Source organism: Pipistrellus hanaki, assembly GCF_964339955.1.
Source record: "Pipistrellus hanaki genome assembly, chromosome: 18".
Taxonomy (NCBI): Eukaryota; Metazoa; Chordata; class Mammalia; order Chiroptera; family Vespertilionidae; genus Pipistrellus; species Pipistrellus hanaki.
This window is the reverse complement of record NC_140520.1, coordinates 22,692,262-22,713,846: the sequence shown is the minus strand read 5'-3', so window position 1 is coordinate 22,713,846 and position 21,585 is coordinate 22,692,262. Positions and strand designations below refer to the sequence as shown.

Genomic DNA, 21,585 nt, shown 5'->3' with positions numbered 1-21,585 from the left:
CAGTGGATAGAATGTTGGTCTGCAGACTGAAAGGTCCCAGGTTTAATTCCGGTCATGTACCTTGGTTGCGGGCACATCCCTGACAGGGGGTATGCAGGAGGCAGCTGGTCAATGTTTCTCTCTCATCAATGTTTCTAGTTCTCTATCCCTCTCCCTTCCTCTCTATAAAAAACTTAATAAAATATATATATTTTTAAAAAGAATTCACTGGGAGATAAATCTGGGGCCCGGCTGGCATGGCTCAGTGGTTGAGTGTCAACCTATGAACCAGGAGATCACGGTTCAGTTTGATTCCTGGCTGGGGCATATGCCCAGATTGTGGGCTCGATCCCCAGTGGGGGGTGTGCAGGAGGCAGCTGGTCAGTAATTCTCACCATTGATGTTCTATCTCTCCCTCTCCCTTCCTCTCTAAAACAAATAAAAAATATTTTTTTAAAAGCAAAGGATGATTCTGGGAGCTTCTTGGAAATAAGATGGGATGACAATAACGCACAGCTGGTGAGCGAAGCAGGCCTTGGCATGGCTGCCTTTTGGGAAGACCTTCTCCCACGGAGGCCCTCGGGTTTCGAGGATTACTTAGATCACATGTGTCAAACACAAGGCCCGCGGGCCAAATCCAGCCCGCCAGGCCTTGCAATGTGGCCCGCACCGCGCTGTCATCACTGCACTCCGCTGTCAGTTTATGACATTGTCAGTTTATGACTGTTCAGTAAACCATTCGGCCCGCGATTTTGGCTGGATTTTAGATTTTGGCCCCTTCTCTGATTGAGTTCGACACCCCTAACTTAGATGGTTTCAAGTGCGAAATAGGGATCGGCTGTCAGCAAGCAGGTACTGACTTCGAGCCGAGCCTGAAGTTCAAAGTTAGAAAGTGTCCCCCACAGCAATGGCTCCCAGGAAGAACAAGCTAGCAGACGGGAGCACCTGACTGCAGTTTCTGGTCACTCTTTGCTCCAAACCTGATGTGCTGGCTTTGGGACATGGCCAGGGGAGAGGGTCCCGCTGCTTTTCCCTCTGCTCCCCAGACAGAGCCCGAGCGGGCATCCACAGAGCCTACCGACACACCTGGAACCAGACCCGCCTCATTGAGACTCCAGATACAATCCCTCTGGGGCCGGCGGCACGCGCCACCCAAGTCCCAACCAGTTTATTAGTTTAACCAAAAGGTAAACAGACAGACGATGGAGATGCAGAGAGACAAGCATGCGAGCAGCTAAAGGCATGACCCGGCTGTCCACCAGGAAACAGGTTTAAGACATTTCAAGTGGCATTAAATAAATGAGGCTACGTTTTATCTACTTGGAATTTCCATGGTCTTTTAAAAAAGGAAAATATATTTTGACATTGCAGTATATAAATCTAGATTCTACATGTACAGTATAAATACACAGGGCGAGCACATGGGCACACGTGTGTCTCGGTAGCTGCACTCGAAACGAGGCCGGCAGTTCTTTACTTCCTCTTGGACCTCCCGACCGAGGAATCCAGGCGCAGGCCACAATCACTCCAGTGTCCATCTGTCCGGCGCCCTGGCCACCTCCTCCCAGCCAGGGGCACGGCGGGACAAGCCTCGCAGGAAGAAAGTGCTTCGAACCAGCTGGAACCCGGTCGGTCCTTGTGATGCACAAACTGGTCTCGTAAGAAGGTCCAGAGGAACAGCGACCCCTTCCCGGCTCATTCTTTGGTCCATTGCCCCAGGCTCCACACTCCCCCTGGTGTTTCTGGCAGATTTCATTCAGTCATTCACGTGTGACCTTTGGGAGCCAGCCCTCTTACAGGATTTGGGGGGGAGGTGGGGGGGGAGAAGCTCCCTGCTACAGTCTACACTTCATGTGTGGTTTTGTTTTATTTCTGGAATGAAATCTGGTATTTTGAGAAATTTTTCTTAAAAAGGACAACATTCTGAAAGTGCTTCTTACACATGTCAACGTCCCACATATGGCTTTTTAGTGCAAACCCCAGCACAGCCCAGAGTTGGAAGGGAGAGGTTGATGGTGTTACTAGACACACACACACACACACACACACACACACACACACACAAAAGTCACTAAACAGGGATACTGTATTAGCAAGAATGGGGACCTAAAAAACAAACCAACAAAACCTCATGGATTCCAGGTGGAAGACTGTACCCCTTTAGAAATGCTGTAGGTGACACGCGCAGCCCGCTTCTCTCCCGTGAGGAGGCACTTAATGCTACAAGTTAAAGGTAGAAAGGACAAGCTGCCGCAGGGAACCCCTTCCCAGGGGCTGCTGACGGCGCAGTCGCTGCTTAGGAATCGTTCACAGGCTCAAAGTGACCCAATGGGAGTCTAACGCAGTAGAACTTCCTACACCTGAGGAACAGATTGCACATAGTGTGGGGGTGCGACCACCCAGATGCAAAAGGCTCCAGACACAGAGCTCTCCACGAGAAAGGCAATCGGAAAGGGCCCCCCAGTTACCGAAGAACGCGGCTGCTTGTGCAGGGATGACGGTGATGTGCAAGTTAGTGGGGGGGAAACAGACACACGATGCGGTTGCCAGACATCAAAATGGACTCGGGTTGGTTCCAGAAGTGTCAGCGGGGCCTCCCTGCCTCCCTGGGGTGGAGGAGGTGGGATGAAGGCAGAGGCCGGCAGAGCCACGGGCTCATCCAAACCCTTTCCCAAGAGGCCTCTCATGGAGCCCGGGCGCCGCAGCCTCTGCAGCTGCTCTCTTCCGGTGGCACTTGGTCGGGAGAGGCTTCCTCTCCCTGTGAAACGGTGTGGGCTCCTCATAATACTGGCACGAAGACACTGCATTCCTAGGACTGGATCCACTTACTTGGCAGGTAGGAAACCGGGTTCTCAGTTCCTTCTATTTCCCTGTAAAAAGTGACCTCAACTCCCCAGGCCATTGTGCAAATTTGTTTCTCTACAGACCAGAATATCCTCTCAGTCCCTCATGTATTTTCACATACACACATACATACCAAATATGTGTCATATGTATTTATAAATGTGGGTAGTTTTGCATTTCAGTATCAAATTGGTCAAAGAGAATCAGTGAATAGTCCATTCTTTGCATTTCAGATCCATCTCCGATCTGCCCATGGTGCCTGTCACACCACAGGTACTCAATAAATAGCCGCTGACTTCACCGATGATCCTCTAACACTGGATGGTAGCTGCACTCACCACGGCCTGTCCTTAGCCCCGCTCTGCCGTGGGCAAGCAAGGGGCCAGTGGTCCCTCCCTTCAGAGGGTGATTTTGCTGTGTCTGTTGCTCCAGCAGCCCCGTTTAGCTGTCCTGGGCAAGGTCAAGCTTGTCCGGCTACGCAGTTTCACTGGGTCTTCCATGGGGTTCTTTTTGCGTAAAATGAAGTCAAAGTTCACTTGGCTGTTCATGGCGTAAAAGACATTTGCAGAGTCTGGGATCACGAGTTCTAAAACACAGGAGCGAGAGAGGCAGTCAGCTTGTGCAGGTCAGCACAGCACCGACAGTGGCCGGGGCAGAGTTTGCCCAGAAACAGGCTGGGATGATGGCCCTCAGTCCTGGGAATGTGAATTGAACCAGACAATGACCTCCCACTGCTACTTCCCCTCTCCCCGACCCCCCACCCCCACCCCGTCAAAAAAAAAAAATTCTCACAACTTCTTAATCCCAAGTTTAAAAAACTAAGTGCAAACAGGAGCAGAAATTCAACCCATGTGCTAAATGTTCAAGTGCAGAACGTTTTAACTAGAAGGTTCTACAGGAGACAGAGCCCAGTGGAGTCAAATGACATTCCCAAGATCACAACCCTGTAAACATCAGAACTGGGAGTCTATTTTCTACTCCAATATGCAGCTTTTCTTGAGAATGAGAGGATCTAATGACATGGGGGCAGGGGGAAGGGAGGAACTATAAACTCTATAGTGTTTCCCAGAACTCTTTTTTGTTGGACTATCAAAACATTTTTGAAGCATCCAACCAGTATTTTATTCCTTGTGAGGTCATGCTTCATCAAGAGCTTGCGTTTTAACATTAAACAGCATCATACAGGACAGTGTATATCCGTTAACCTGTAAGCTATTGTCTGCTTCAATGAGTCCCAACTAGACAGCTGCAATTTCTGAGCAAGGATTATTCCAAGTGTGATATGAAATTATCCAGCAAAGTTATTTTAATTCCCTTTTCTTTTTAAAAGAAGGTACATACTATTTAGCACTCAGAGGTAATGGGTGTCTAAAAAAACAACAGGAATACAAAGGTAAACTATGCAAGTGTAGCTTCATGGCAGTAGACAGGGAGACATCTGATTGCGGGTCTGGCTAAGTCAACCTGTGTGAACTTCAAACACGGAGACTCTATAGCAAGACTGACACAACCAGGTTCCAGGCGACTCGGGTACATGTTGCATAAATGTTTCATAAAGAAAAACTCCCTTAAAGTGTTTCCAATCTCCTGCCCACATATTCCCAAAGACCAAGGCCTCAGGAGGTCGAGCAGCCAGACCAAGATGGCACAGCGGTGAGCAAAGCTGGGCCCAGCCTGCACCTTGGGATTCCTGGCTCTTCAGACCCACCGGCCTTAGTGTTGTTTTGTTGGTAACATGGTAGAACTCAAGAGATCACTTTTGAGGCATAGGATTTTAACTGAAAGTACATTAAACTATATCTTACAACTGAATGGGTAAGAACATTTGTAAGAGGTAGCTGAGAATGAATTTTCCATGAGCTTTACTCTTTCATCTCTAAGAACAGGTACTGCTAATTTGGCCTTTCTCCTCTGGGTCCAAGGTACAGCCCTGGGTGATTGGGTGGTCAAATGGAATATGACCAGCTGCTCCCTCCCCACACACCTGCCTGTAGAATTCTCCTTTGCCCTTCCAGGGGCTGGTCAGCATGGGGTCTGTCAGCTATACCTGCTGTTCCTCTGGACTTACAACCCCAATTCAAATGAGCAAACAGACACATTCAAGGTGTTTATTTGCCCAGAGTTTTCATAAAAGGAATTTTTAAAAATAATGGGTTCTAGGCATGTTGAAGTATGTCATAGTTCATCAATTTTTTGTTTCAAGAAGTGTGAGCGAAAGACCCTTAGATTCAGGTGTTGGAAGCTTTTGCTATTTGAAGATCAAACATGAATAAAGATAATGACTCAGCTGGGAGTTGTCCCATGAGCCAAAGGGTTGCTAGTTCAATTCCTGGTCAGGTTACATGCGCTGGTTGTAGGCTCGATCCCTGGTGAGGGGCCATGTGGGAGGCAGCCGATCAATATTTCACTCTCACATCAATGCTTCTCTCTCTCCCTAAAAATCAATAAAAATCTTTTTTTTTAAAGGCAAACTGAAAAACAAACATAAGCTTCTCATAAATGAATAATTGAAACATTGATAAATGATTACAGAAACTGCTACATTGCAGATTCACACACAACTTAGACACACATTATTGGGTAAAGGAGATGTGTGGCCATCTGCAAAGATCCAAAAGAACCCCCAACTATCCCCACCTCCTGACATAAGATGAGAAGTTGACAAAGAATGGGCAGTAGGAATGCTCAGCAAATAACAGAGTTGAGGTTGGGGGTAGCCTGAGACACTTAATTCTACAAGAGAGGTGATGGCAAGGTTCCCCACGTTAACTCCACCTTTGCACAATTAAAAACTCCACTGATTCAATTTTTAAAGACACTGTCCCCATTTTCTATCTTCTAAAACTGGGGCAACCTGCGTGAGGAGACGGGAGAAGGAACTTGTGCCCACCTTTGTCCTCCGAGATGACCTGCACCAGCTCGTACTCCTCAGCCGGGTCCGCATCCAGGTTGTGCTTCAGCATCGCCCTCTGGATCACAGCGGGAGTTTTATCCTGGCTCGTCAGCTGGAAGACAATGAAGTGGTGTTCAGAGTACTTAGCCTCCTGTCTCCTGAAAGAGTTCTCTGACCCCCTTATTCTTGCTGTCGTGTCCTTTCCAGGAGAAATGGCCCAGGGGAGTGAGAAGAAGGCCAAGAGCCAGAACTCCTGGGCTCTCGTCCTGGCTCCACCCTGAGGGATGATGATGGGCCACCTACTCTCAGTCACCTACTCCCTGAGTCACAGTGTCTCCCCTGTTAACAGAGAGAACACATGCCTGAATTATCTCACTCGCACTGGTTGAGGTTCCACCAAAATGATCCTTACCTGCTGAGCTGCTGCTATGGCACTGGTTACAACCTGTGGCCTGTGGTCAGAAATGGCCTGTTCTGCACCCCAACCATTTCAAAAAGCACAGTGGCCCCATGACCCAGCAATCCTACTCCCAGGTATCACCAAGAGAAATGAAAACAGATGTCCACCAGAGGACTTGTACACAAATGTTCATAGCAGATTTACTCGTAATAGTTAATCAACCTGGATTTCCATCAATAGGACATTAGGGAATAGATAAATAAATGATCACATGTTCCCAAAAGAACACTACTCAGCAGATAAAAGGAAATTAAGAACTTATATAGGCAACACTGGGGATGAATCTCTACAATATCACGTTGAGCCGAAGTAACCAGACACAGCAGATTACATGCTGCAGGAGTCAACTAGCCTGTGGTGTTAGAAAGCTAACTTCAATTAACCTTAACTTTACCCAGGTTAACAGGGGATTAACAGGAAAGGGTACAAAGGAATTTCTGAAGGGACGAAAACAGATTCTTTATCTAGACTTGGGGTGGTGCTCACATACATAGTCATAGACACAGACATGGACATAGACATAGACATGAACATAGACAGAAATAGAGGTTATTCTCACAACCAAAGAACTGAACACAGATCTGTGTATGTAATTGTTTGTAAATCATACTCCATAAAAGTCAGCTTCTAAATGTTTAAAAGTAATAAATCTAGCACTTTTTTAAGTGTAAGTAAAGTTTCCCCTCACCACCAATTCTGACTTTCTCCCATTTTTCTCTGCCCTTCAGCCCCCCATTTGCAGGGTGCTCAGAAATGGCCAGTCTGCACACTGAGAGGGCTGACTTATGTACCATCCCTTGAGTGATTTCTTTAAATATGACCGAAAGCAAATGGAAACACAAATTATTCTTACTTAAAAATAAACGCTGTTCTCACCAGGAGGTAAACGGAGAGACAACCACAAAAAACAATCAAACAAGACGTCTAAAGTCCTCCAGAAAACTGTGTCATTGTGAGCCCAAGGACGGCAGGTCCAGATGTCTCTCCCTCTACTCAGGGCAGCAGCTGGTATCTGCACTTCAATAAACAGCATGCCCTACAACGGGTCCTTGTAGGCGACAAAGACCTTGCACATTTGTCCATTACCAAAACATCTGGCATCTCCATCTCCACAAACGCTTACAGGAGGGAAATACGCTGCTGGATGGTCTGAAGGAAATGCTCCCACAGCTGAGTCCCAGGGGAGGAGGAGCATGAAGCCCGAGGAGAGAGGACACCACGTGAGAATGTTGGACAAAGACGCTGTCAACTTGAAACCTACAGCCAGGCTACCTCATCTTCTTTACCGTCATCTTCCCCAGGGGAGTCTGAACGAGGATGGGATAGGCAAGGGCTTTCCTTAAGCGCTTAATACTTTGTACCAGAAAAGCTACGGAGGGAAACTGAGGGCCGCAATTAGTATTGACAGCTCAGTCACGAGGCTGCATGCCCATGTACTGAGCCAGCACCATCCAGTAGTTATACATAATGAGCCATATTTGTAATTTTAAGTATCTATTAGCCCCATTTAAAAAGTGGCTTAAAAGAAAAATTCATTTAAATAATATATCATTTAATCCAATACACCCAAAATATTATTTCAGCATATAATCAATATAAAAATTGTCAAGGAGATATTTTACATTCTGTTTTTGTATTAAGTCTTCAAAATCTGGTGTCTAGCCTGGCCAGTATGGCTCAGCGGCTGAACGTTGACTTATGAACCAGGAGGTCATGGTTCGATTCCTGGTGAGGGCACATACCCAGGTTGCAGGCTCAATTCCCAGTAGGGGGCATGCAGTAGGCATCTGGTCAATGATTCTCTCTCATCATTAATGTTTCTATCTTTCTCACTCCCTTCCTCTCTAAAATCAATAATATATATGTGTGTGTGTGTGTGTGTGTGTGTGTGTGTGTATTTAAAATCTGGTGTCTATTTTATACTGTTCCTATTTCAGATGTTTAATCTCTACCCATAGCTAGTGACTACTCCACTAAATGAAGCCATGTGCAATGAGGCTTAGGTGTCACCTTCATGCACCTGAAATAGGGACTTAGACGATTCCCTGTGCCCCTTCCCTGTGGTGAGTTTTCTAACACCACAGGTTTGTGTAGCCTGTTTGTGAAAGAACAGACTCCTACAGGATATAATCTTCTGTGTCTGGTTTCTTTGGCTCTGTGTTCCAAAAAGACTTCCATCATCCAAAGAGCTTTTGGGACTATGCTCAAAAATATACAGTCTATACGAGAACCTCAAGGTCAGTCTCATTTATCTGTAAAAAGTTCCTCATGGACTCAAACTGTATTTCCAGTTTGATCATCCACTTTACTAAGTTCGATCCCAAATAGCTGAAAGAAAAATTCACCACCACAGAGGACATTGCTAAGACTGCATGGCCACTCAATGAGCACCCAGACATGGAACCCCAGAAAGAGCCCCAAGAAGGGGTGCAGCAGAGGTCTCCCTGGCACACATTATAAAGGCATCCAAGTAGACATTTCTGGAAAGGATGGCACTGACCCGGGGAATAAACCTTAGCAAATTTTAAGGTGTAAAAATCATCCTATACGCACTGGGAGTCGGCAGATATTTAGATACTAGAGGCCTTTCTTCCCCCAGCTGCTGGCACCAGCTTCCCTCTGGCACCCGGGACCCAGGCTTCCCTCGCAGCCTGGCTTCGTCTGGAAGGTTGTCCGGAAGAAGATCCGGTCTAATTAGCATATAATGCTTTTTTAGTTATAGATATGCATCATTGGTATATGCCCAGGGAGGTCTAGGAACTGATCCTTTGGCACATACTCATTTTATGTGAACGCGTGGGTATATGCTACGGGCACGTATTTTGGGGCGTGGGCCTGGCACCTCACCATGATGCTCTTGTACATGTTGCCATTGTTGTCCTCCACGCTGATGCGGATTATGCAGGTGTCTTCGTTCTGCTGGTTGTAAACGGGAGGCAGCACAGTCGAGGTAATGGAGGTCACGGAGACGGAGCGCTTGTGGATCTTGGGGTTGTTGTTGCAGGTCGGAGCGGGGGAGAGGGGGTTGATTAAGGACGACATCCCTGAGGAGTTTGTGTCCATGGAATGGATGGAGGAGCACGACGAGGACGACTCGGAGAGCTGGAAGAGTAAACACACCCCAAAGTAAATGGAGCGTTAGCCTCTTGGCCGACAGTGCGCTTCACAAGTCTCAAAGCACAGTTGTTGAGACTAGAACATTTCCGCTCTCCTCCACACAGCCCACAGCACACGTGTGTCTTGTCTCTGTGTGAGCACCTCCTTGGCAGAGATGCCTGTCAGTGACTCAGTACTTGACTTGATCGCTCTGCATCTGTGCGAGGCAAGGGGGCGCTCTCGTTCCCCCTTAGTAGCTGCTCTGAAGGACGTTAACCAGCAGGTGGCAGCAGATACCAGAAGCTGAGGCAATAGGGGCTCCCGCAGGAAGTCGGAAAAACTGACAGGGCAGGGGAAAGGGTCACCTGCAGTTTATCCGGCCCCACTGGCCCTGAGCAGGAACGAGGCCTGACATTCCCACAGACAGCATTTCCATCCTGATTCCACTTCGCCATCAGATGGCGTAGCAGGAGAGAAATGTTACTATTTTAGAGGGTTCTAAGAGGAGGAGTACATTTTACAGCCTACATGAGCTATTGGTCCTTAAAGGTCTCTGGAGGTCACGCAGTCTATTCCCTTTCCACTGTGAGGAGCCTGAGGCCAGAGAGAAAACTGGTGACAGTACCATCTGGACATGCTCCCAAGTTCCCTGGCGCCTGTGGTCAGGTTCACAGAGCCAAGGTGTACCATCGCGTAACCAGGGCCCAGTGTGCAGCTGGTGATGGCGCGGTGACTGAACACAGTACCCATCCCCTCGGTGATAGTTATCGCTGTGAGGTTGTGATGAGCTTGCCCATGATTGTGAACAAAACGCACTGTCATGATTAGTTAGAGATCATGTGACTTACTCAAGGGCGCACAGCCCATGAGCAGCTCACCACTTTCCATGTTTGCTTCTAGAACCAACTGTACACATCTCCATGTTGTATATCAAGAATAATTAAGGAATGAGGTGCTATAGTTCATGAGCTTTTCTGATTAACCACATCGTTTTCCTGTGTACAATACCAATTACCAAAAAAATAGGATGCCCCAAATTCACAAGGTGGTGTTCCAAAAAGCCATTACATTGAATCATTTTCAATATCAACTTGTATTGTACAAAATGACAAGTAGCCGAAACTGGTTTGGCTCAGTGGTAGAGCGTCAGCCAGTGGACTGAAAGGTCCCAGGTTCGATTCCGGTCAAGGGCATGTATATTGGTTGCGGGCACATCCCCGGTAAGGGGTGTGCAAGAGGCAGCTGGTCGATGTTTCTCTCTCATCGACATTTCTAGCTCTCTATCCCTCTCTCCTCCTCTCTGTAAAAAAATCAATAAAATATATTTAACAACAACAAAAAATGTCAAGTAATCTCTCAGATGAGGTAAGCCAATTAGTCCTATCAAATAACCTGGAAGTCTTTTAAAAAGTAAGCGACATTGATTTCTTTCATACCAGTCTACCTTTCCATGGAAACAGAGCTCCAGGAACTTACTGTTCTGATACCTGGCTTCTGAGTAAAATGGAGTCTGCTCCACTGGACTTCCTCCTGTGGCATAAGCATGCATTACATTCTGCATGGTCAGTTTAATTAGAGCCCGGCAAGCTGACGTTTCAGCTCTGAAATGCAGGCATCTCACTGTGGCTCCATAGTAATATGGCTTAGTTACATTTTCTCCTATGCTCCCTAGTGAATGAACCGGGGCTCAGTGTGAGGGCCAGCGGATGGTGGGTGATCCATAGGCTCACTCTGCCTGCAGTGTACCTCACGGAGGCGAGAGAGCCCATGTTCCAGTTACAGGTTCAATTTCATCACCTTCTTTTTCCTTCATATAAATGTACTGACCTTTGTTAGGTTTCCCATGATCTTAGTGACATTTACAATTAAGGTAAAGCCTGGGAGAGAAAGCTGGGTCACAGCAGCTATAAACAGGCCACCTGAGGAGCCCCATCTTCTTACTGAGGATTTACTCTGAGGGGCAAGTGTGAGAATAAATGTTTGGAAATTGTGATCAAGGAAGTGAAGACGGGAGGGGATTACACTTTACCAAACAGCCGGTGGGGAAGGCAGAGCGCCAGCCTGGAGGCTGCAGCATCGCGGAGCAGGAGGGGCTGTGGAGGTCACCGGGGCAGCTCTGAGTTGAGCAGGACAACCGAGGCCTTTCCCGTTAGCTTTCAGGGATGCTGAAGCCTAGCAACTACTTGCATCCAATTCAATGACTCATTTTTAAACCTACAGAAATTCCTGACTTGGAGCCAGGTTCATCCAAAGAATAAAAATGTCTGACTCGTGCAAGAAATTGAAGCACCGGCGTGATTGGGGAGACAAGAAGGAATGAAGCAAGGGCAAGTCAAGGACACGCTGGGCTTCGGTGTCGTTAGAGAAGGGATGGCCATGCATGTCCATTGCAGCAACAGGTGCAAACGAGATTCTGTCTCCTTCCTGACCGGGCGGAAATCCCACAAAGATGTGGGCGATACCTCAGTTGTCACTTCTGCACAATGTCCATCATCAGAAAAGGGGCCTACAAACCATAAAAGGCCTGTCCCAAGGTGAATAATGAGACTTCACTCCAGACTGACAGATGCAATGCCGCAGGTCAAGGTCACGGAGATGGATCACGCCCTGGGCTTAGGAAAAATGCCCGAGGTAGCTGTATGTGTTTGCAGAGACTTTCCTCACAATCTGGACAGTGTTATCTGGATTCCAAAACAGAGGGGCGAGACACCCGGGTGGGGCAGCCCGGAGTCATCTCGGAGATGGGCCCAGAGCATGGTGTCCCCCTGCACTGGCAACTTTGTGACAAGGGCACCTGAGGCCCAGGGTTGCTGCTGCTGCTTAGAACACCATGTGAAAGAGCACACAGACCCTCCTGCGTGTCCAGGTGGTACCGTCACCAGTTTTCTCTCTGGCCTCAGTGCGAATACACAGTGGGTATGCACACAATGAAGGCCTGTTAGTGACACTCCACCTCGCTGGCCTAAGCATAACCCAAGGGCCAGAAGTCACTTACACAGCGAGAGTGTATAACCCCAAACTTCCCAAAATGGTGCAAATTCTAGCCATGTCAAAGTGGATGCTTCTCTTTCTAGCTCAGTGACCAACAACTGAAGCAGATCTGTATAAGATTAAAATGGAATGTTGGTTTTCATTTACTTATGCAACATGGAAATGGAAGTCCTCTCTGGGAATTCTCTTATCACCTCTCATCACTTTCCTTTTTGGGGAACATGGTAGACGGAATCAATGTTACTAGTTCCTTACCCTCCTCTGCATTCATGCCCTTTGCTCTGTGACTCCTCAGTTCCTCCCACCCGAACTGAAATATAGTTCTCTGCCTCATTTATTTATGTGGGATTTGGCCACATGGTTTGCTTTGGCCAATAAAAAGGATCCAGGCAAAGACTTAATGTGTACTTATGGGTGGGGATTGCCCACTTATCCATCTGTCTTAGCCCATTACTCCAAAAAGAATGGAAGGCAGACAGAGCAGACCTGGACCAAACCCATGGCCTAGGACCAAGCCCAACCCAAAGCAGCCAGCCTGCTGTGCACGACAGAAAATAAATGGCTGTTGTTTTGAGCACCGAGTTTGGAAGTGCTTTGCTATTCGACATTATTGGGGTAAAAGGTTAGCAGAGACCAGGTATGACAGCAAGAAGCTGACAGATCTCTGTCTCTTGACTTTTTGCTCCTTCTAGGAAAATCCTACATCTCCTCTATAAAGTGTTGCCCGGGTTATAGGTTACAATCCTTCGGCTGCCTTTGGGTGTGGGTACGGGACAATATTTCAAAAGCTAGAGAAATAAACCAATCAGCCCCTTGCTTTGGGGCCTGGGTCTGTAAGGAATGAGTCCCCAGCTAGAAGTCCGCTTTTGTCACCTATTAAAAACATGCCTTTCCAAAGACTGTGGAGTGACAACCTGAAAACAGGCGTGCCCCACGTGGCAAACACTAGGCCGGATGCCTGAATTAGGAATCAGGGGAGGGGGTAAGGCCGTACCTTTTTTTGAGGCTCATCGGGTGTGTCCAAGGGGGTGATGGAGCCCTCCTCGGCCTCGGAGTGGTTGGACTCGCAGGAGGACACACTCACGGAGTCCATGCTTTCGCCAGAGCTCCCGCTGGCCGTGGACTTGGGCTGCTCTTTGCTGGGAGTGGTACTGGTCATGATGTCCGACCCCAGAAACAGTCTGCAGAAACACAATGCCAGGCGTTCGGCTCTTACAAAGCTGGAATCTGTGATCCAGCAAATATTTTTGTGTTTAATCCTTGATGTTTTCTCAATCTTGTGTGCTCTGTCCTTATTATTTTAGGAAAACATTTGCTACAACGTTTCTAACAGATCATAGTAAAATATCTTGTTCTGGTGGATTATTTCCAACCTCAAAGAACACACAGATTGCTTAGCTGAACCAAAAGCCATGTTAATCTGAGGTCTTTCTAGGTCAAGTGTTCTTCTTCTTTTTTTTAACAGAATCAAAATCCCATCATAAGACGAACTCCACGTGGGTGAAGAAGACTGGCCGTGAGTAGATAAGAAACCAAGAAGGCAGGTTCTGTTTCCTACAAGTGGATGAACTGTACTATCTAAATCACTTCATATAAAACAACTTGATAAGAAACATTAAAAAAACCTTTTTAAAGTTGGGCATGCGAGATAGTAGTGAAAATCCCTCAAAGCCAGAGAGGAAGGGAACTGAAGCCTGAGCACGTGAGCTGGTCCTGCAGCTGCTCTGGGTGGGGAGTGGGAGGCGCCAGCCTCGGCAAATGAGGGCATGGGTTTAGCACATACACAGCCCCCCAGGTGAGGGCTGCTGTTGGGTAAGGCAGGGAGTGGGAACTGAGACCCCTTCCATACAGACAGGACCCTCAGAGGGCTGCATCCTTAGTGAAAAGATGGGCCAGAACAATATTTCCTGTTGGCACAGAAAGACAGCAGGGCAGCTTCTCTGTCTCTGCCTGAGTTTGGGTGAAAGAAAAGTGTCTGGAGCCCAGCCAGTATGGCTCAGTGGTTGAGCATCGACTTATGAACCAGGAGGTCACGGTTTGATTCCTGGTCAGGGCTCATGCCTGGTTGCAGGCTTGATCTCCAGTGTGGGGCGTGCAGGAGGCAGCCAATTGATAATTCTCTCACATCACTGATGTTTCTATCTCCCTCTCCCTTCCCCTCTGAAATCAATAAAAAAAAAAAAGAAAAGAAAAACGTCTCTCCAGAAATCATATGTGATCTTAGATTTGCTACTAAGCATTCTAGGAACTCTCAGGACAGTAATACTCCTGAGGAAACTAGAATACACACACACACACACACACACACACACACACACATATATTTCTGGAGAAATATACGTTCAACCCAGGCTGCAAAGAATTCTCTGATAAAAATGAGCTCACAACACAAAATTATAAAATACATACAAGAAAGAATCCTACCAAAGGTTCTTCCAGCTGTGCAACTTAATGAGACCATTCTACTTTGTGAAGGTTAATTCTAACTCAGGGCGTCTGTGTTGAATACCCTTCCTCTCCCCCATTCTGACGGCGCCCTGGAGGCCCCAGGACCCTGCGTGACACTCACAGGCTGAGCCTCTTCACCATGCTCTTCCGGGGCTTGGGCGAGGTGGTGCTGGCATCAGGAGCAGCTTCCACCTCACAGGACAGGGCGTAGCTGGGGAAGAGAAAGGACGTGAGGTTAGGGCTTGGCAATTGGAGTTGAAATTCATGTGATTTGTTGGTTTTATTTTAGAGGAAGGTTCTGATTACTCAAAATAAAAGATATGTACCATGTTGTTCTATCACACGTGTCTGAGGGCACTGACTCAATGGCCAGATCTTACAAATTTACACCCGGGCCTCCTCCCGACACCCCCACAGGCATATACACTGAGGCCGGTTAGTCCCACGTGTCAAATACATGGATGTGTGCTTTGTAGCAGCATCAAAGGCTGATTCCATTCTGTTTCCTGGTCATTCTCCTCCCACTGCTAAGTCTGGGGAAGAATCATCTCTCTCTGTCTCCCTCCTATTACTGCGTGTGTATGTGTGTATGTGTGTATATATGTGTGAGTGTGTGTGTGTGTGTGTGTGTGTGTGTGTGTGTGCGTGCGCGTGAGTATACTTTCTGTAAAGAACCAGGCTTTGCAGGCTGCATGGTCTCTGTGGCAACTGCTCAACTCTGCCTTGAAAGCACGAAAGCAATCATAAATACAATGTGAATGAATGGGCTATGTTCCAATGAAACTGTATTCATGGATAAAATCTGAATTTTAAATAACTGCCCCATGTCACATACTCTGTCTCTCCTCTCCTCACCCTCGCCCCCTCACACACCCTTCCCCCCTCGCTGACTCCAACCATTTAAAAATGTAAAAGCATGCAGTGGGCAGATGTGGCCTACAGACTCTATTCCTCTGGGCTACATGATAAGCCGACACCACTGAAGGGCCAACATTCTGCCGTTAATGTACCTTCCCACACTCCCCCAACGACTACTCCAAAACCTGCCCCTTGTGTCCCAGCCACCCCAGAATTCTCACTGTCCCTCCAAACACCAAGCATGTCAGACCTCCAAGCCTTCACTCATATTCTTCTCTCTGGAATGTTCTTCTCTAGTTCTCCAGGTGCAACCCATTCTCCTTCCCAGACCCGCCCAAATGGGAACACTTCATGGCCAGCTTCCCTGCTTCTCCCCATCCTGTTCCTGCCTGGAGATCCTGCAGCATTTTACTCCAATTCTTCGTGAGCTGCCTCCCTCTCTGACTGAAAGCTGGTACCAACTCACAACAGTGACAGCATGGTGATGATTGGTTGTGGTGGTGGTGATGATGTAAGCACTTAAGCAATGTTTTCCCCAAATAGGATTTTATTTAATCCTCACAAACATCTTATACAAGAACATCCTGAAGATCAGGAAGAGTCAGTGACTCCATCAAGGTTACAAAGATAATCAATGGCAGAGCAAGAATCTGAAAGCACATCTTCTGATGTCATCAATTCAGCTGTTGCTGCTACATCAGTATCCTTTGAAACCTGAGGGTCTAGGGTCTAGTAGTTGTTCACTAAATAGCTGTTGAAAAAATGGCCACATGAGGAACTGGGTGTGGTGTTCCCCTCGCCTGCACCACAGCTCCACCGTGGTGGGCAATAGGCCTGCCTACCTCTCCTCCTCTGTCAGGAGCCGCTGCCTCTGGAACCACTGGATGAACTTCTGGTCTGGAGTCATGCAGTAGCTGTTGCAGGCAGACTGTAAGAGCTTTATTTGGGCAATCACTTCAAATTCCTAAAGCAGACAGGACACCAAAAAGAAAGAGTGAGTAATAAGGCCAACCAAATACACATCTTTTCAACATGAAAGAAAAAAAATGCCGCATTAGGATAAAAGATGGAAAAAATCATCTAGCCAGGACCGGTTTGGCTCAGTGGATAGAGCGTCGGCCTGCGTGTGGACTGAAAGGTCCCGGGTTCGATTCCGGGCAAGGACATGTACCTTGGTTGCGGGCATATCCCCCGTGGGGGGTGTGCAAGAGGCAGCTGATCAATGATTCTCTCTCATCGATGTTTCTAACTCTCTATCCCTCTCTCTTCCTCTCTGTGAAAAAAAATCAATAAAATATTTTTTTTAAAAATCATCTAGAGCACATGTGTCAAACACAAGGCCCGCGGGCCAAATCCAGCCCGCCAGGCCTTGCAATGTGGCCCGCACTGCGCTGTCATCACTGCACTCCGCTGTCAGTTTATGACATTGTCAGTTTATGACTGTTCAGTAAACCATTCGGCCCGCGATTTTGGCTGGATTTTAGATTTTGGCCCCTTCTCTGATTGAGTTCGACACCCCTAATCTAGAGGAACTCCAAAGTACTGCTTTCCTTAGAAATAAAATAGCTGAGTAACGCTTAGAAATTCTAACTTAGAATTTCTGAAGGTCTTGTCTGCTTTAATTGCCAATCCTCTGTTCCCCTGAACAAAGCAATTTGTGTGAATAAAATACTCTGTCAAAGCAACCCAAACTAGTTACTACCTAAGGTCTTGGTGACTTCCTTTTGTTCTTTTCTATTTTAATGCTAAGGATAAAAACGTTATTTTTTAAATCGAATACTTCTAAAAGATAAGCAAAAATATTTGGAAGCTCCCAAGTTCACCACCCTCATCTTCAACTCTTACCCCTCAACAAATGAGTTGTGGTATGTTCGAATATCAAAACAGTTCGGTGCCTCACAAACTAGAATGTTTAGATTTCCCCAATCCTCGGGTTTTTACTACTCCAGTAAATCATTTAACCAAGTCTTTTAAAGCTCACAAGAGAAGCAAGTATATAATTATGTTCAAAATTATTTATACTTCCTTAGATGCATCAATAAGGATTTTTAAGTCAGCTATGAGTATAAGCTTTAGCCTTAGGTTTTATACTCAAACTTTCCAAGAGTTCCGCATGCTAGTCTTAAAGGGAAAGAGATTACCATCCATGGTTATTCTGATGTTAAAGGACAAAGATGGGTAACTGGAGGCAACAACAGTGTGTTCTACCTTTACAGGACATGACAGAGGTAACTCAACAGCTGGCAGTCTATGGTGTCAGTTTCCCCTCCGAGGACCTCCACCCTTGGTCTTAGAATCCTCAGGCAACATTTATCGTTGGCTACAGAAGAAAGCACACTCTGCCAAGGACAGAAGCCTTACATCTGTCTAGGTTAGTACATCTTGTTACTAGTGAACTCGGCTTGCTCAGCTCCTGAAGTTCTGGTTTTAACTTCAAGGTCATTTGCTTCTGAAAATTTCTCTGACCCCATGAATTGGGGGATAGATCCCCCTCCTGCAGGCTCCTATAATACCCACTCCTACTCACAAGCCCTCATCAGGTTGCCTTATAATTGCCTTCTTGTGTGTTCACCTTCCTTCTGGATTGCGGGCTTTCCAAGGCTAGTGAGCACTGTTTTGTATGTAATACCCAAACCTATCACAGCGCCTGGCCCATGGTAGTTAATGTATGCAATCAGCATTCGTGGAATCAAAGAGTGAATGAATGACTGAAGAACAGTAAGAGTCCTCTGGAATGAAGTTATTTCTTTTTTCCCACTTATTTTCCTTTGAATCTTTTAAATAGCTATTTAACTATACCACATCAACACTAGAGCCATACCAAATTTTCAAAGCTTTCTGTCTTATTTTTTTTTTTTAGTGCAATGCAGAATTATTCTGCTGTCCACACAAAAAGTTAAAATTTATGTTGAACACCCTTTCCTATGCTGACAGGAAAGAGAAAGAATAATTCTTCAAATAATAATGAAGACTCTTTCCTTTCCTCTCTCAAATAGACCCATAAGAGTTAACCATTTTGCTCTAGCTGGTTTGGCTCAGTGGATAGAGCGTTGGCCTGCAGAATGAAGGGTCCTGGGTTCGATTCCCACCAAGGGCACGTGCCCAGGTTGCAGGCTCGATCCCCAGAGGGGGGCATGCAAGAGGCAGCTGATTAATGATTTTCTCTCATCATTGATGTTTCTATATCTCTCTCCCTTCCTCTTTGAAATCAATAAAGAAATATATTTTTTAAAAAGAATTGCTATGATTAATACTCTTTTAAAAAAAAAGAGTTAACCATCTTTATTAATTCTCCTATGTCACTTACTCTTATGAAACCCTTATAAGATGAACCTGTTATTACTGAAGCCAACTGTAAAGAAGCAGGGAGGAAGTGCAAGGAAAGAAAGGCGGGCTCTGCAGTGGCAGGGCAGGACGTGAGCCCTGGCTCTGCCACTACTCTGGCCACGTGACTTCATTTCGCTCAGTCCTGGTTTCCTCACCTTTGAACTGAGGATGAGAAATCTACCTCAGAGGGATCTTGGGGGGATAATGTATGGGAGCATGCTGAGCACAGTGGTATATGACAAATGTTCAATAAATGCTCATTCATTTTTTTCTGCCTCTGCCAAAAAATGTAAGTCCCCATTTCTTTCATTCTGTCACGCCCAGATAAAGTCACATGGAAAATCACAGCCAAGATCTCCACTTACCCTTCTCCTTTTCTCAAAGTTGATCAGCCCACCCTGAAAGGAATTAAGAGAGAGAGAGGGTTTGTGACAAACCAAACTACTTTGAAACACAGCCAAGCCCTGTGTTATTCTAGGCCTTTTAAAATCAATCGAAGGTTTTACTTAAGATTAAAATAAAGTCATCAATATCAATGGCACTATAATTATGGCTACTATGGGGAAAGAAAACATTGTTTGCTTCTAGAAAAATATTCTTTTAATTATAAAAGGACAGCATAGGCAAACAGCCTTCTCTTAAATAACTAAAACAGAAATGATTGAGGAATTACAATTCAGAATCCAAATACATTTGCAGAACCAAGAAGAGCAAGAGCTTGAGTAAATGTTTCATTACACTTTTTTTTTTAACCAAAAGTAACAAAAACAGATGGTCCTTGACTCATACTAGGAACCAAATTGTCAATGGTTTATCAAAAGGGAAGTCTCTTCTACACAGCATCATGAAAAGTTAAGTTTCAATTCTTCATCCCCCAGCTCCTATTCTCAGAAGGTTGAATTTAACCTCTAAATCCTTGGTCACTCCCCAAAATTCCCAACTCTGGTGAGTGTTTCCTGAGATAAGCTGAGGCAGAGGATGTAAAGAGACATAGGAAATGCAACGTGAATGAGCATGTCCAAAACATTCACATGAACTCGGAGGCAGGTATATGCAAAATTACTGCTACTTCTTCTAATAAAGGCTGATTACATGTGATAACCATGGGGGAGAGATGATCGTAAACATATCCTTCACTTTCATTACAATATTAAATTTATTCTCCACTTAATAGTTTAGTAGTTACTAAAAAGTAGCTAATTTGACTGGGCCCAGCTCCTTTCCTGTTGAAAGAGAGAAAGAGGAAGAGCACACACGCATGCCCAAGTGTGGCTGCCTCAGAGCAGATAATAAGAAGGAAAATATGGAATACTTAAAAATCCACAAACTTGACTCCCTACCCCACCAGATCGGATGGAATGTTAGGGCATCTTACCCCTTCCCAAAGCCCAACTCAACATTAAGTTCTTGCTCAAACCCATTCTTTCATAAGGTCTTGCCATCTCTTTCCTCACGTGGAACTAATCATGACCTCCCCTCTTACCAAACTGCATCTGTTTGAATTCTTAATTTTCTATCAACCCTGCCAGCTTTGACATCTACCTTCATGGGATTGTGAGCCACTTCTGGTTACTCATCTCTGTATTCTTCATAGCATCTAGCACAGTGCCATGGACACCATGGACACGCCAACAAAAGTGCATTTCTCTCTTGGGTACCCAATGAGAAGGCTGCAGGTGCAATGTCGCCACCTGCACAGAACTCACCTCGATATAGTCCTGGAGAGCAGTGTCAAGCATCGTCAGGTCGGTCAGGAAGGTGCCCAGGTAGGGCACAGTGCCCTGCATCTTCCCCTGAGGAGGAAGCACAACGAAACTGTCTTGGCTGTTACTGACAAGCCTACGGGTTTCAATAACCTCCATGCTGGAGCAAATGGACCTGCTGTGGGCTACGTTCGGCAACGTGCCCATTCGCAGAAGGAAGCAGCAATCTTTGAATGGCCAGGTAAGCCTTGACAAGTTGAACTCAGAACAATTCAGGGCCTAATTTGGAGCCATTGTTACTAATCCCACAGATGAATTGTTGAAAATTCCTACACAAATAGGACAAGAAGCTCATCATCTAATATCTGACTTTCAAAGTTCTAAAAACTGAGCCTCAAAGCCAGGAGACCAGATAAGAGTGCCCACAGGGGGCTTGTATGTTGCTCAGGCTCAGGCCAGAGACGTCTCTTTTCCTTCAGAGGAGTGGACACTCGATGGTGAGGAATGGCCTGGAGAGGGATGGCCTCGCCATCGGAAAGGGCGGGCCGCTGCACACGGGAGAGGAGTGTGCACCACAAGAGGGTGCGATGCGCCCATACAATGGCCCCTTGGTCTAGACTTCATGACTCATTTCCAAAGCACAGGAGGAAGAGAGAGAAGGAGTAACTTTATTTTTTTTATTTATTTATTTTTTAATATATATATTTTATTGATTTTGTACAGAGAGGAAGGGAGAGAGATAGATAGTTAGAAACATCGATGAGAGAGAGTCATCGATCAGCTGCCTCTTGCACACCCCCTACTGGGGATATGCCTGCAACCAAGGTACATGCCATTGACCGGAATTGAACCCGGGACCCTTCAGTCCCCAAGCCGACGCTCTATCCATTGAGCCAAACTGGTCTCGGCGAGAAGGAGTAACTTTAAAGGGGAAAACCTTGCAAACTCGACATGAATCAAGGCATGAAGGCTAATATCATGAGTGA

At 46.2% G+C, this 21,585-nt stretch overlaps 1 protein-coding gene across 2 annotated transcripts in view; it reads right to left on the bottom strand.

The window, feature by feature from the left end:
* Positions 1 to 1,299: 1,299 nt before the first annotated feature.
* RGL1 (ral guanine nucleotide dissociation stimulator like 1) overlaps positions 1,300 to 21,585 on the bottom strand; it is a 216,103-nt gene continuing 195,817 nt past the window's right edge. For both annotated transcript variants that reach the window (XM_084866584.1, XM_084866585.1), the window contains 8 exons: positions 20,603 to 20,689; positions 19,262 to 19,294; positions 16,412 to 16,533; positions 14,833 to 14,922; positions 13,258 to 13,444; positions 9,024 to 9,278; positions 5,714 to 5,828; positions 1,300 to 3,409 (listed from right to left, as the gene is read on the bottom strand). In XM_084866584.1, coding sequence (XP_084722710.1) covers positions 3,222 to 3,409; positions 5,714 to 5,828; positions 9,024 to 9,278; positions 13,258 to 13,444; positions 14,833 to 14,922; positions 16,412 to 16,533; positions 19,262 to 19,294; positions 20,603 to 20,689 — 1,077 coding nt within the window. In that variant the 3' untranslated portion in view covers positions 1,300 to 3,221. The remainder of the gene's footprint in view (positions 3,410 to 5,713; positions 5,829 to 9,023; positions 9,279 to 13,257; positions 13,445 to 14,832; positions 14,923 to 16,411; positions 16,534 to 19,261; positions 19,295 to 20,602; positions 20,690 to 21,585) is intronic.